The sequence below is a fragment of the Cervus canadensis genome, chromosome 2, assembly GCF_019320065.1.
Source record: "Cervus canadensis isolate Bull #8, Minnesota chromosome 2, ASM1932006v1, whole genome shotgun sequence".
NCBI lineage: Eukaryota > Metazoa > Chordata > Mammalia > Artiodactyla > Cervidae > Cervus > Cervus canadensis.
Window position 1 is genome coordinate 24,164,946 of NC_057387.1, and position 16,584 is coordinate 24,181,529.

Genomic DNA, 16,584 nt, shown 5'->3' on the forward strand with positions numbered 1-16,584 from the left:
TCCCCTCTCCCTTGGCAACCACAAGTCTATCCTCTATGTCTGTGAGTCTGTTTCTGCTTCATAGATAAGTTCATTTGTGTCATATTTTAGATTCCACATACAAGTAATATCATATAGTATTTGGCTTGTCTGTTTGATTTTCTTCACGTAGTATGATAATCCCTGGGTACTTCCATGTTGCTACAATGGCATAGCTTTGTTCTCTTATATGGCTGAGTAATATTCCATCGTGTGTATGTATGTATTTGTGTGTGTATATATATATGTATGTGTATATATATATATATATATATATATATATATATCTCATATCTTCTTTATCCATTCATATGTTGATGGACATTCAGATTGTTTCCATGTCTTGGCTATTGTGAATAGTGCTCACAATAGGAAAGTTCTTGAGATAGTTGTCTACACAAGGGGTCACTCTACCATTCCTGCCTCCCTATTCGTTGCCTCCACACTCCGCCAAGGCTGCTCCCATGATGTCACATGTAACCACCCATACTTTTCCGTTCCTTGGTTCTCTAGCTGCACACTCTGTACTTTTGCCTACTTTTTAAGTCATTTCTATCTTTTGCCAACATCTCCTCTTATACCCAACTGATAAGTATTGGAGTTTCCAGCATGACCCCAGCTTCACTTCTCAAATTTCTTGAGAACTCTTTCCCCGAGAGTCTTATCTCTTCCCATGCCGTTAACTACTATCTCTATGTTACCCACACCTGAACTTGTAACTCCAGTTAAATCTTTTTTCTTCTGGGAAGAGAACAATTGTATTTAACTGTTTCCTTGTCATCTCAGGAGCATCTCAGATTTAACAAGATCCTTCTGAATAGTCTGCCCACCTTAACTAAAAGCAATTTCCCATCCCAACACTTCTGTCTCTGTGAGTGGCACCATCAAACACCCTGTTCAGTTCAGTTCAGTTCAGTTCAGTCGCTCAGTCATGTCCGACTCTCTGCAACCCCACGAATCACAGCACGCCAGGCCTCCCTATCCATCACCAACTCCCAGAGTTTACTCAAACACATGTCCATCAAGTCGGTGATGCCATCCAGCCATCTCGCCCTCTGTCATCCCCTTCTCCTCCTGCCCCCAATCCCTCCCAGCATCAGGGTCTTTTCCAATGAGTCAACTCTTTGCATGTGGTGGCCAAAGTATTGGAGTTTCAGCTTCAGCATCAGTCCTTCCAATGAACACCCAGGACTGATCTCCTTTACGATGGACTGGTTGGATCTCCTTGCAGTCCAAGGGACTCTCAAGAGTCTTCTCCAACACCACAGTTCAAAAGCATCAATTCTTCAGCGCTCAGCTTTCTTCACAGTCCAACTATCACATCCATACATGACCACGGGAAAAACCATAGCCTTGACCAGACGGACCTTTGTTGGCAAAGTAATGTCTCTGCTTTTTAATATGCTATACAGGTTGGTCATAACTCTCCTTCCAAGGAGTAAGTGTCTTTTAATTTCATGGCTTCAGTCACCATCTGCAGTGATAAATCCAAGGCATTATCTTTGTTGTTGCCTCCTCCTTCACTCCTCATCTCTAATCTTTCACCGTGTAGTTTCAACTTTCACAACAGATCTTAAATCATCCTCTTTGCTCTACTCTGCCAACACCTTAATCTGAGTTACCATTAAGTGTTATCTGGACTATTTCTAGAATTTACTTACTGGTCTCCTGCTTTCCTATGTGGCAACTTCACAGTAAGCCTCCATTTAAAACATTTATGGTCTGTCCATTGCATTTTTAATAAGATGTAAATATCTGAATCCCCTACTCCAAAACCCTGGATGACCTGACCCATGCTTTGCTACCCCTTGTTTATTCTGGCCACTCTCTCCCTTGCCCACTCTCCTCCTGCTATACTTACTTCCTTTCAAGCCTTTGAGCACATTCATCTCCGTTATGACTCAGGGCCTTTGCAGATACAATTCATCTTTTCCCCACTTCTCACATGGATGACTCCTCATCCTTCAGGTCCTCACTCAAATGCCATTTCCTCAAAGGCCTTCCAGCACCAGCTTACTAGAGAGTGGTGAACCGTGTGTCTATTACTACATCAGGTTTTATCCTTCATAAAATTCATGAACATCTCTCTGTTCATGTGCTTTTTTCCCCGTTCTTCCCCAGTAGAGTGGAAACTCAAGGGAGCAGAGCCCAGCCGTATTTTCTAGAGCACCTTGTATCTGGTGCAGAGGGAAACGCAGAGGCTTTTCGTACCTCTGTACTTTCCCTTGTGCTTGCCTTGCTGCCTTTTCCAAGGCTATTAGTGACACCCACAGCCTCCGCTGACGTTTCCCTGTGCCCAGGAGCAGGTGGTGGGGAGGTTGCCTTTCCCACCACTAGCACCACTGGTTCCAAATAGGGAAAAGAGTACATCAAGGCTGTGTATTGTCACCCTGCTTATTTAACTTATATGCAGAGTACATTATGAGAAACGCTGTGCTGGATGAAGTACAAGCTGGTATCAAGATTGCCGGGAGATATATTAATAACCTCAGATATGCAGATGACACCACCCTTATGGCAGAAAGTGAAGAGGAACTAAAAAGCCTCTTTATGAAAGTGAAAGAGGGGAGTGAAAAAGTTGGCTTAAAGCTCAACATTCAGAAAACTAAGATCATGGCATTTGGTTCCATCACTTCATGGCAAATAGATGGGGAAACAGTGGAAGCAGTGTCAGACTTTATTTTCTTGGGCTCCAAAATCACTGCAGATGGTGACTACAGCCATGAAATTAAAAGATGCTTGCTCCTTGGAAGAAAAGTTATGACCAACCTAGGCAGCATATTAAAAAGCAAAGACATTACTTTGCCAACAAAGGCCTGACTAGTCAAAGCTATGATTTTTCCAGTAGTCATGTATGAATGTGAGAGTTGGACTATAAAGAAATCTGAGCACAGAAGAATTGATGTTTTTGAACTGTGGTGTTGGAGAAGACTCTTGAGAGTCTCTTGGGCTGCAAGGAGATCCAACCAGTCCATCATAAAGGAGATCCAACCAGTCCATCGTAAAGGAGATCAGTGCTGGGTGTTCATTGGAAGGACTGATGCTGAAGCTGAAATTCCAATACTTTGGCCACCTGATGCGAAGAGCTGACTCATTTGAAAAGACCCTGATGCTGGGAACAATTAAATGCAGGAGGAAAGGGGGACAACAGAAGATGAGATAGTTGGATGGCATCACTGACTCAATGGACATGAGTTTGAATAAACTCCGGGAGTTGGTGGTGGACAGGGAGGCGTGGCATGCTGCAGTCCATGGGGTCACAGAGAGTCAGACACAACTGAGTGACTGAACTGAACTGAGCTGAGCACCACAGGTGACAGGCATGTGTGGAGAGTCCGTGGGCACTTCTGGCACGTCCTCCGGGAGCTACAGCTAAACCAGGTTCTCTGGAGCCATCAGCATCCAGAAGCCATGTGGACGAGGCAGACACCCCTTTCCCTTCCTGTGCCAAGTTTTGTTAGCTGGATTCCAAAGCAGTATAGCTTCTCCTCTCCTTATCTCTACTGTCTTAGAACAGAGTTCTTCAATTTTGCTTTTAAGAACTCAGGAAAACACAGAGCCCCCAGTGTTGCTACAGTATTTTGTTTAGTTATGTTTATGTCCTATGAAATAGAGGAGAATGGAAAAAAGAAAAAAAAAAAGAACATGGGAAAAGTAAATAACATAAGCATATTCTGGGTCTTCTATATTATCCAGTACTACCACATCATTTCAATGAACTCAGTCTATTTGTATTTATAACACATCAATGAAAATTGTAATTACATTATGAAATAATGTACAGAGGTTTTGGCAATCGTTTGGAGAGAAAAAATGGTTTAAAAAAAAAGTTAGGTCTTTAGTTGGTATGTGACAATCTCAGCATGCCCCAGAGCAGTGTATAAAGAATTGGCATTGCCAACCGAAGTGTTATATTGAGCTCTTTGAACATATCAGATAGCAACCATTGATCCCATCTACACATTTTTTAAGTGGCATTATACCAAAAATAGTTTGTTAGTGCTCGGTTCTCAATAGAATCCTTTAACACTTAAAAGTGGTTGACACACTACTTAAACCTGGAAACACTATCATGGAGATTCTAGGGGAAAAAAAAAGCACTTTCTGTTTCCCTTTTTATTTAAAATTTTTGTTTTGTTAGCAACCCCACATGTCTGTAAGACAAAAATAGAGACCCCCAGGTTAGTTAACATGATAAACCTAAGTCCCTGCCATCACAATGTATTCAGGATCCACCAGCAACAACCTCAGTTGGTTGTTCATTAGGCCAAGTGTGGCTCCTTTAAGACGAATTCCCTTCAAGAGGGATGTGTGTATGACAATCTCTTAGCATTCACCCTTCTTGGTGAATTGATGTACCTTCTCACAGCTTAGACTCAATCTGAAATCTTCACTCTCCTGGCTTGAAGAATGAATAAATGAGTAAAGGAGTGATTGCATGAAATAAAGCATTAATTTACCTGATAGTAGAAAATCCATTGCCTGCTCACTGTATGGTTTAATGAAAAGTGTTCTGTCTTTCCAGGTCATAGAAGACAGATTTAAGATAGAAAAGGATAAAGTGAAAGCAAAATCTCCCAAGGAGAAGAAGTCCCCATCTGCCAAGGTTGCCAAAGGCAAGGGAAAGGACCAGCCAGAGGCAAACATTGCCGTGAAAAAGACCACCCAGTTAGTGAGGAGGGGAGAAGAGGATGACACCAAGCAATACATTGGTCAGTGAGATGCTCCTTTCACTTCTTGCCTTATGACCTATGAACTTGAGAAACCATTCCAATCACTATGCTTAATCTTCCCCAGGCTTTCCCCTTTTTTTAAAACCATAAATCCCATGCTCCCCATGACACCTTGGTGGAAAAATATTTCTACTTGCAATTCATTTATGTTTTCAGCCAGTATTTCTTTAGCATGTGTCATGCTATAGGCATATTTTCACAGTGAAAATAAAAGATGAAGTCACAGGCTGATTGTGCTACCAAGCAGCTTAGTGTCTATTTGGGAACATTTTGAGAAAGTCAGAGACACTTGTAAGGCAAAGCAAAAAGTAATTATTGTCACAAATGAAATACAATACCAATAAAATCAGAGCAGTTAATTTGTGACTCAAGTAGAGCATATAGCTTCCTGACCTCAACTTCTCCTACTATCTGTTTGTCCTAGATAGAGCAACCAGAATTTTCTTTCATTTAGATTGTCTATATAAAAACTATTCACCTTAGACAGCTATGAGTTATTTCTCCCTTCCCATGAATCTAAATGGAGCTACTGTTGTTATGCACATTGTATTTAAATGAGATGGCAGGTCTTCACATTCTTTACCAATTTGACTCCCATAATACATCTCTGCTCTAAACCTACTTACTTAGGAGCAATTATATTATGGATTTCATGGGCAGCATCAATACTGATTTGTTTTAGTAACTGAAGAAAAATCACTACTTGAAGATCGAAAGTTTGTGCATCTGTTGCTCAATTTTTAAGTTGATCTTAATGAACCATCGTGAGATGTAATGTTTCCATGTACCATCTAATACTCATATCAAAGTATGACACTTTTCCTCACCCCTCAGAATCTAACATTCTAATGTAAATTCATGTTCTAACACTAATAGAACAATGTAGCCAGGATAAAGTCAAGGAGAAAAATTTTAGGAATGTGCACAATATGTATTTTAAAATTGAATGCAATAAATAATATTGTTGCTACATAACCCATACTCTGCATCCACACCTATTGACATAAACACACAGAATGCTTTGGTAGGGAGTATGTTCATATTCAATATTTCCCTCTCCTGTAAACACCTCTACTTATAAAATATCACAAAGCTTCAGCTACTCGTAATTCAGGAGTAAAGCCAGATGTTGCTCAAGAGATTAGAACCAAGAAAAATTACAACCTAGGCTTTTTTTTTTTTCCATGAAAACCCAAACACATTTTCCATGACGACAGGCCCTCTGTATGTTTGTCTTTCTGTTATACCTTTGTCTCATTTGCAACAGTGATTTAATATTTTGTAAAAATGGCCACAGCCTTCTTACTGGAAGGACAATAATGAAAACCAGTCAACAGGACTGCATTCCAGCCAACCCCACTCCTCTTGGCAAGCCCCGGGGATGATAAACGCATGCATAATGTATGGAGCCATTGAACTGGCTGCGTGCAACCTGTTCTCTTTTAAAATGATGGCTGCTCTTCTCTACGGTATGTTTTGAACAGACGATGAGCCAGATGACGGTGCCCAGCATTATTTTATAGTCGTGGGCTTCAACAATCCTCAGCTATTAGCGATCATGACGGAGCTTGGCATTCCCATAAGCAGCGTGATTAAAATATCTTCAGAGAATTATGAACCTCTGCAGACGCACCTGGCAGCAGTTAGCCAACAGCAGGAAAGTTTTCTTCAGCCAGAAGGTATGCAGTCTGCTAAGCAACTTACCGAATCCTTCAATATTACCCACTGTCCTTAAAGAACAAATACAACTTTCTGTCCAAAACATAGTCCTACGATACATACATTATTAAATCCTTTTGAGACCGATTTGCTGTTTATGCTGCTTGCACGAGCCAGGTGTTGTAAATTTTGCAAATTCAAATCATACCCTTTGTTTCTATCCCTGCCAGCCACAGAGAACATAGAGTTGGTTATCCAACTCCATTTCTCAGGAATTTTGATATGTAACTTTTACCTAAAGCATGCGCTGGGTGGATCAACTGTGGAGAATCGTTTCTGCCAGCAGCCACAGTCACCAAATGGCCCTGGGGACGGGGGGGGGGGGGGGGGTCATCACTTTGGATTCTTGCTTGGCTTTGCTACTGGCTTATTGTGACAAATCAGAAGGGGCGCTTTTATTCCGGGCCTTGGACCAGGAAGCTATAGGATGAAGCCCCACCTACACTGCTGTTCAGCTATCCTGAGCCTCAGGGTCTTCCTCTAAGGGAATTGAACCCGACTCCCTCTATGGGAAGGGAACAAAACTCTACTGTGTGGGTACTAGAATTAGGATTCAGCATAAGCCTCTGTGACCTGGAAGTTCATGCTCTTTTTGCCGTATGCTATTTCACCTTTTTGTTATTTATTAGTCATATTTTTTGCACAGGATTTTGTAACCTACACAACCACATCCCAATTTCTATAACATGACATTTTAAAGTTTGCCATTCCAGGTTAGAAATAGCTAACCTTGATAATAATAATAGCTACCATTTATTGGGCATAGGCCTTGGAACTTGGCTTAATGCTGAGGGCTTTAAGTGTGTTGATTCATGTAGTTTCCATGACAACCCTTGGAAGTATGTTTTATTATTTCCATTTTACAGGAAATGACTTTCAGTCTAGGGGCAGCTATTAAATAAAAGAGTCAGGATTCAAATCCAGCTACTCCTGTCTCAAAGGCTAGTTGTAACATTAAATAATTATTGTTGAAGCCAGTGAGAAAATGCTGACTCCTCTGCTCATGGAATTCTCCAGGCAAGAATACTGGAGTGGGTAGCCATTCCCTTCTCCAGGAGATCTTCCTTACCCAGGGATAGAATCCAGGTCTCCTGCATTACAGGTAGATTTTTTACCATCTGAACCACCAGAGAAAACCATAAGTTCCATAGTCTTTCTATTAAAAAATATTTAATATATAAAAATAAAATCACAGAAAGAGAGACTTTAGAATAATGAGATCTTAGTAGTAGGACCTATTTAGTTGTAGATGGAAAAAAACAAAACATGTCAGACAAATTTTCAAGTGTAACTTTATGGAAAACTGTTGTTATTTTACAGTCAGAGTACAAATGCCCAGAGAAGCTAGTAGCTATTTCAATGTGGCCTAAAGTTAACTGGAGCAGAAATCATGGATCCAGTGTGTTTTTAGCCACGCAGGAAGGAAAACTGGATCAACTGCAGTTATGCGTCAAACAAATGCTAAAATGGTCGAAAAGTGGTTTGGCAGGAAAATTGCTCCTCTACAGATACAGCATAGAAGTGATGGAAATATTGGCCATAGTTAGCTCCCAAAATGTGTGACCTTATTATTATCTTTCTAGGCTTCAACTATAAAATAAAGGGGTTGGAAAAGCTCATCTTTAATAATAATTTCAGAAGTAAAATCCTCTGATGTTTAATTATATAGTCCAGGTCCAAACACTTCTCAAAATTACCTTTATTTGTATTTTCTGGTACTGAACAGACATTGGGCAATGTATATGACTCACCGCAAGCACTGTAAGTGGGATGAAATTCAGCACTCTCATTTTGCAGTATAAACATGTTGCTCTCATTAGAAATAGAAGCTGAAAAACTGAAGAAAGAGAATGGCATAAAAGAACTTGAAATCTTCTGGAGGTACTTGGAACCGATCCTGAATAACCAGAAACCAGAAACAAACCTCTTTGATGTCGCTCGGCTTGAATACACGGTCAAGGCTGACAAGTTTCCTTCTGATTGGTCAGACAGCGAGATGTTGGTTAGTACATGCATTAGTGAGACTGACTAGTTTGAACATGTGACACTGTGCTTCCATTTGCCCCATCCGTTCATTCCACAGATATTTATTGATCACTGTCTATAGAGAAGGATTTGTGCTAGGCTGGTTTATCTTTAAGACAGTGGGCACATTGAATGTCTGATAATGGCTATAGCCTGATACTTTAACTTTTAATGTATGAATTAATGTCAAAAGAATAAGATGTAGATGAAGATAAAGCATGGTAATTATTTTATTTGGTGACATGTGGGTTTGCTTCATACCTTAAGGTTCTAGGCAGCAGAGTCTTAATATATATACATTATGAAAATACTAAATTTTACAGTTTGTTGAATTACATTGTCTTTCTTTTTTATACATTAGTTCAAAACATTGTTCTTCTAGGTCCTTGCTTTTATTGCCAAAATTGTATTTTTAATTTATTTGCCTGACAAGGTTTATCTTAATAGAATGACTTGACCCCAAGCCAGCAATTAGCAGGCATTTCCTGAGTGTATTTATTGGCCCCCTGCTATTGAGGTACTTGCAGAAAGGCAAGACCAAAATCATGAAACAGAGAAGCAGTGTTCAAGATGCCACACATCTACGTGCTCTGTTATATGAAACACTATTGTTTTTTACTAATTCAGAAAAAGAAGAATTAGGATGCTCTGAAAAGTAACAAAATCTGTATATATGAGGGTGTTTTAAAAAAGAATGTTGAGCAACTACTTATCACAGATGTTGGGGAAGATATCCGTATCCAGACATTCCTGTTATAAAAGAAGAGACGTCTCAGGTCTCTTCTAGCTGACCACCTGTCCCAACAAACAGGGAACCAGGAGTATTGAATCCCTTACAGGGTAATATATGTCAGTATTGAAAGGACTTGAACTGAAAGCAGAGTCCTGGAGAAGGACCACATCAAGTGTGTCCTGAAGGAAGCTGGGAGAAACAGGATGGAAGGGGAGGATGACTGTCTGTGGACAGTGACTGTGGGTAGCTCCCAAACAAACAAAATGCAAACCTGACCATCTAAAAGGAAAAGAATGACATCAAATCCTGGAGTTTCTGAGCCAAAGGGTAGGCTGCTCGTGACCATGGGTTGCCACATGGGCAGTTCTCACCATGAGAATCCCTGCTTCTGTTACCTTGAGATGGATGGGCACTGGGTGAATTACGTGAAAACACTGAGGAGGGAAGCCTAGATTTGAACCTTGAAGGACAGACAGGATTTGAATAAGTAGCAGTGGATACATCAGGTTGAGTGACAAAGATTGTCAACATAAGGTATTAGATGTTACCATGTAGAAACAGAACACTTAAGTCTCATACTGTTGGCAACTATTGTTATTGTTGTTTAGTCACTAAGTTGTGTCCAACTCTTTGCAACTCCATGGACTGTAGCCTACCAGGCTCTTCTGTCCATAGGATTTCCCATGCAAAAATACTAAAGTGGGTTGCCATTTCCTTCTTCAGGGGACCTTCCTGACCTAGGGATCAAACCCGCATCTCCCATGTCCCCTGCATTGGTAGGCAGATTCTTTACCACTGAACCATCAGGGAAGTCTACCTTGGCAGTAGTAAGAATAAATACTAGCCTTGATGGGAAGATCCCTGGAGAAGGGAATGGCTACCCACTCCAGTATTCTGGCCTGGAGAATCCCATGGACAGATGAGCCTGGCAGACGACAGTCCATGGGGTCGCAAAGAGTCAGACACAACTAAGTGACTTTCACCATCACTAAGATACATGGAAACAAAGCTGAACATAGAAAATCTGTGTCTGAAGGCAAAGCTGGTTATTGTGAAATCCCTCTGCTTTGCATCACCCCATCCCTTCATCTAGATATCTTCCTCTGTCCTGCTTTGTCTTTCACTACCCTACCTCCTAAACCGGAGCTCAGAAAAGAGTCCACCTGTCCTTTACTACTCCATGTTAAGTCGGGCCATGTTTCTCTATCCCAGAGACACTGGCATTCCAGGCACTGTCATACTGTGACTACTCCATCCTGTTTTCTTGGAGTTCTAGATTATGCCCAGCAAATGGGAAAGAGGCTATAGCCCTGGGATCCTGAAACATCATCTCAAAGTCAGCTGTCTACTCTATCTTGATGATAAACCAGCTCTTCTTCCAAGAATTTAAAAATTTATCCTAACTTGAAAACTCACATCCACAAATTTAAGTTTTGTGGAAACATTTCCTCCTCTCATTTGGGCCAAGTTTTGGCCACATACCTTCGAAAGAACTTATATGCAATTTTGATTTAATAGAGCACAGGAGATCCCAGCCATATAGGTCTTGAATCCTCTGTCCATGGGATTTCCCAGGCAAGAATACTGGAGTGGGTTGCCATTTCCTTCTCCCAGAGATTTTTCCTGACCCAGGAACTGAACTTACATATCCTGTGTCTCATGCTTTGCAGGCAGATTCTTTACCTGCTGAGCCATCGGGGAAGATGAATCATAATTAAGGGGAGGCAATACAAAGAGTCTTCTAAGGCAGCCTCAAACCAAGAACATTTTGCTCCTGCTCTAACTAGGGCTCCCTTCTGTATGTCTTATGTCCTCCCCAGGCAGAGGCTGAGAGGAGCTAATGTGCATTGAGCTCAAGGTAGAAGACATTCCATTGCATCCTCAGTACATAGATGTGAACATCAAGACACACAGTTGCAACTCCAAAAGACTCAGCACCATTCACAGCATCCTGTTTCCTATGCCAGTATTAAAAGCTTTCTGTTCATTAGATTTTAATCACTCCATTTTAAAAATAGTTTTTTATTAATTTTTTTGGCCACACCATGTGGCACATGGAATCTTCATTCCCAAACCCAGGATCGAACTGGTATCTGCTGCAGTGGAAGTGCAGAATCTTAACCATTGGACCGCCAGGATCGTCCCTAATCACTCCATTTTTAAAGAAAGTGAATGTGGCTATATTTTCCTTTTTAAAAATATAGAGTGGAAGAGTTTAAATGGCAATTAAAGTTAAGAACTTTCATGTTGAAAAGGTAATATCAGTTTGAAATACTGTTGGGACTTTCCTGGTGGTCCAGACGGTAAAGAATCTGCCTGCAATGCAGGAGACGCAGGTTCAATCCCTGGTTCAGGAAGATCCCCTGAAGAAAAGGAATGGCTACAGACTCCAGTATTCTGGCCTGGAGAATTCCATGGACAGAGGAGTTTGGCAGGCTACAGTCCATGGGGTAGCAAAGAGCTGGACATGACTAAGACATTAACACACTGCTCCTTATGCATATATACTCCTGACTTTACAAGTAGAAGATTAATGTCTAGAGTTGGGCCATGAGGTAAATGAGGAAGGTAAATGAGGAAATGAGATCAATCAACTGTGCTGCCTGAGTGGACATACCAATCTTCTATCAGCCACTTTGCAAGTATGTATTGAACATCAGCTTCATGCCAGAGCCATGATCTGGGTCCAACTGCAGCAGACTTTTAGAGCCAAGGCATACCTTTGCAAGGTCCAGTTTGTGAGTGAGCAACCCAGCACAAATAATGATGGACAAAGAAAGCCTTAAAAGCAGTTCAGTAACAGAGTTGGGTTTCAGAAGAAAAGACCTTTGGGTTTAATACTGAAAATCAAAATTCATTGTAAACTTAGGATCACTTGAAAAATATAGAAGTAATAAACCTATTTCTAATACAAGTAGCCTACATACATACTGTAGATAGATGGTATTCCACTCTCAGCTCTATCTGTAAGTTGATAATGGCCTCACATCCAAGCCAGGAGCCAGCCAAGTAGTCGTCTTTCTCTCTGGAAGAAGGAAAGCATTAGTACCTTTGGCTGCAAACATGCAGGCTGTATTTCTGCTGAACCCAGGTAACGAAAGCTTTACATCAAATAAATGCCCATCAAGAAGTGCTAACTGCCTATGAACGACATCTGCAACATCTCAAGTTAAGCCCTGGGTTGCTGAAATAATTTTCTGGCTTTTAGCATGTGATTTGCTGTTTGATTTAAAAAGAAATTAGCTAGTTAAGCTAAGGGATAATTGACCAGAAGCTTTTACTCTATTTTTTATAAATACAGGCATGCAAAAATATGTTTCTGTGCCAGAATGTGGGCAGAGAATATCAGGTTGAAGTTTTACTGAGGAATTCTCAGCCCTGGAGGGGACCCGTGAAGCCCAGACTAAGGTGTGCTGTAAGGATGTGCAAAGCTGGCTTGTCTCTGGACTCCTGCCAGGCTGAGTCACTGGCCCCGCTAGGAGCTTTCTCACTCTACCTTAGCACTTCAGCTCGAACACAGGAGGAGCCTATCTAATCCTCCTTTGCTTTCAAGCAGACTTAATGATAACTGTGCTTTTCCACTTCTGGAAATGAAAGCCAAGGTAATAGAGATATCTGATCTGTGACCTGCTTGCCAGACCATAAAACTTGCAGCTATCATGGAGTACTGGTCTATCAGGATCTCTTAGGGTTTTCTCCCTTCAGGTAGCTCAGTGAGGAGAGGAAGAAATCCTGATGGCGCACACACTGCAGTCTGCTTGTGTGGAGAGCGTGGGAGATTTCCATTGCAATTCTTGTGTGGCCGAGCAAGAGCTCAGCCCCAGCTTGCCTTGGGCTGAGGATGTGGGAATTACCTATCTCATGAGTTGCTTCAGGAATGGAGATGCCTAGAAAATAGGCCTCTCTGCTGAAATGAAGGCATTTTCCACCTTGTTGAAGCATTAATCAGACTCTTACAATACTAGGCAGCCAGAGGCCCTCCAAAGGGAACAGTCTGCATTGTGGTGAAGGGCCAGAAGGGTTCAATGGTTTGGGGACCAGCTGGGGAAGGGCTTCCCTGTGAAAATCATAGGTTTAGCTTTATGGGAGATACAACCATACATCTGATTCCAACAATATCAAGCTAAGAACTAATTGTCGTTAATTCTCGCCCGTAGCTGGAATTGGGCACCGAAATCTTTGAAAATGTTGCCTGTTTGATGTACGACACCCTGGATTGGAAAAGGCAGCATGAGCACTATTTGGACAGCATGCAGCTTATTAGCGTCCCGCAGGTGGTTAGTGAGAAGCCTATCTTTGAAGTGACGTTCATTCCTGAGGTAGGCACATTCTGGAGTGTCTTTAATGGGCCGAACGATTCATTGAACAACTTAATTTTCACATTTATAAAACATACGAAGAAAAAGATCACAAATCTTGGTAGCAAGGGGACTCTGCCTGCTGCTGTTTAACGGGTAAGGGTGGGATCAAGGACCCCAGGCACAGTATTAAAGGTATCCATATGGTGAGGACTTTATGAAGCTCCCCAACTACCTACCACACACAGAGGGGATGATAGAACCTGCTTTTCAGCCATGGTGCAAAAAACAACATCTGGAACCAGGAGGGCTATTGATAACTTAATCACCGTGTTTATGTGCATGCTAACTCCCTTCAGTAGTGTCCGATTCTGAGACCCCATGGACTCTAGCCTGCCAGGCTTCTCTGCCCATGGGATTCTCCAGGCAAGATTACTGGAGTGGGTTGCCATGCCCTCCTCCAAGGGATCTTCCCCATCTAGAGGTCGAACCCACATCTCTTATGTCTCCTGCCTTGGCAGGCAGGTTCTTTACCACTAGCACCACCTGGGAAGCCCAACCATTGTTATTTAACTCTGTGCTGGCACTGTACCAGGGGCTGGCAATACAATAATGAACATTATCCACCCACTGTCCTCCTCACTGAGGTTAAGCTTTAAAGGGAACGGCAGTCAAGTCAAAGGTGGTTGCAATTTAGCATGATGAGTGCTGGGAGGATAGTCAGCTGAGGTTTCAGGAGAAGCTATAAATATGGCACCTAACCTGCTCCTGAGCAGAGGAGGTTAGAGAGATGGAAATCAAGAAGGCCTTCCCAGGCAGAGTAAGTGATCGGCTGAAGGCTGAGGATGAATTGCCTGGGTAAACCCTGGTTGGGGAGAGGGACAGGGTGGTACTCTCAAGAAAGGGGCAAAGACGTTACAAAGAAAAGGAGGTCAAAACAAAGAAGTATTATGGCCAGAACCACACCACATGGTGGGCAGTGCTTCCAGGCCATACGTACAGAGTGGAGAACAGCAACAAAAGCTGGAAAGGTGGGAGCCAGGATGTTCTTCGGTGCTGAGTTCAAGAGTTTGGGTTTTATCCTGAAAGCAATGGAAACCATTCAAGGATTCTCAGAGGGAGAATGGCATGATTCTGAATCACCCTAGGGAAGAAAATCTTGACTCTTGGTGCCCCATCTTCCCATCCCTTTCCTGGTAATGACTTCAGTTCAGTTGCTTAGTTGTGTCCAACTCTCTGCGACTCCATGGACTGCATCATGCCAGGCCTCCCTGTCCATCACCAACTCCCGGAGTTTACTCAAACTCACGTCCATTGAGTTGGTGATGCCATCCAACCATCTCATCCTCTGTTGTCCCCTTCTTCCACTTTCAATCTTTCCCAGCATCAGAGGCTTTTCAAATGAGTCAGTTCTTCACATCATATGGCCAAAGTATTGGAGTTTCAGCTTTAGCATCAGTCCTTCCAATTAATATTCAGGACAGATTTCCTTTAGGGTGGACTAATTGGATCTCCTTGCAGTCCAAGGGACTCTCAAGAGTCTTCTCCAACACCACAGTTCAAAAGCATCAATTCTTCTGTGCTCAGCTTTCTTTATAGTCCAACTCTCACATCCATACACGACTACTGGAAAAACCATGGCCTTGACTAGATGGACCTTTGTTGGCAATGTAATGTCTCTGCTTTTTAATATACTATTTAGGTTGGTCATAACTTTCCTTCCAAGGAGTAAGTGTCTTTTAGTTTCATGGCTGCTGTCACCATCTGCAGTGATTTTGGAGCCAAAAAAAAAATAAAAGTCTGCCACTGTTTCCCCATCTATTTGCCATGAAGTGATGTGACTGGATGCCATGATCTTAGTTTTCTGAATGTTGAGCTTGAAGCCTCTTTAATCAAGAGGCTCTTTAGTTCTTCACTTTCTGCCATAAGGGTGGTGTCATCTGCATATCTGAGGTTATTGATATTTCTTCTGGCAATCTTGATTCCAGCTTGTGCTTCATCCAGCCCAGTGTTTCTCATGATGTACTCTGCATATAAGTTAAATAAGCAGGGTGACAATATACAGCCTTGATGTACTCTTTTTCCTATTTGGAACCAGTCTGTTCCATGTCCAGTTCTGACCTTCATAAAGATTTCTCAGGAGGCAGGTCAGGTGATCTGGTATTCCCATCTCTTTCAGAATTTTCCACAATTTATTGTGATCCACACAGTCAAAAGCCTTGGCGTAGTCAATAAAGCAGAAATAGATGTTTTTCTGGAACTCTCTTGCTTTTTTAATGATCCAGTGGATGTTGGCAATTTGATCTCTGGTTCCTCTGCCTTTTCTAAAACCAGCTTGAACATCTGGAAGTTCATGGTTCATGGATTGTTGAAGCCTGGCTTGGAGAATTTTGAGCATTACTTCACTAGCGTGTGAGCTGAGTGCAATTGTGCGATAGTTTGAGCATTCTTTGAAATTGCCTTTCCTTTTGATTGGAATGAAAACTGACCTTTTCCAGTCCTGTGTCCACTGCTGAGTTTTCACAAATTTGCTGGCGTGTTGAGTGTAGCACTTTCACAGCATCATCTTTCAGGATTTGAAATAGTTCAACTGGAGTTCCATTGCTTAGTGGGTTCTATTAGGAAAAAACTGAGAAATCTCCATACCCATTAACTTCTTTCCTTCTGTGGACCAAATTTGCTTATTTGACCCTCATATTAGCAAATGATTTTGTGGTGTGAACAGAATCATGCAACCTCAGAATCCCATCGAAATCCCATCATACCAGCATTGGATGAAAGCATCTCTCAACTGGATGTTTCAATTGTTCCTTTTTAATTGTTCTTTTAGCCTCCACAACCTGTTGTCACAATCCCTGGAAAGAAGAAAACACAACAATATGAAGAGCCACAAATCCCAGCTCCTCCTCCACCAACACTGCTACCACCCCCACCAGGCATGTATGGAGCAGCCGGAGAATCAGCGTCAGGAGCTGGTGCTTTAGGGAATGATTGTCCTCCATGTTGCTGTCACACCTCCCTCCACCCCCAGCTCCCGCGTTTATCGGGGCATGATCAG

At 42.0% G+C, this 16,584-nt stretch overlaps 1 protein-coding gene across 1 annotated transcript in view; it reads left to right on the forward strand.

Moving 5' to 3' along the window:
* Positions 1 to 16,584, forward strand: part of SPAG17 (sperm associated antigen 17) — a 232,357-nt gene that overhangs the window by 69,964 nt on the left and 145,809 nt on the right. Inside the window, exons 5-9 of the mRNA XM_043459617.1 lie at positions 4,544 to 4,730; positions 6,236 to 6,430; positions 8,291 to 8,472; positions 13,386 to 13,547; positions 16,357 to 16,462. Of these exons, the coding sequence (XP_043315552.1) occupies positions 4,544 to 4,730; positions 6,236 to 6,430; positions 8,291 to 8,472; positions 13,386 to 13,547; positions 16,357 to 16,462 (832 nt within the window). The remainder of the gene's footprint in view (positions 1 to 4,543; positions 4,731 to 6,235; positions 6,431 to 8,290; positions 8,473 to 13,385; positions 13,548 to 16,356; positions 16,463 to 16,584) is intronic.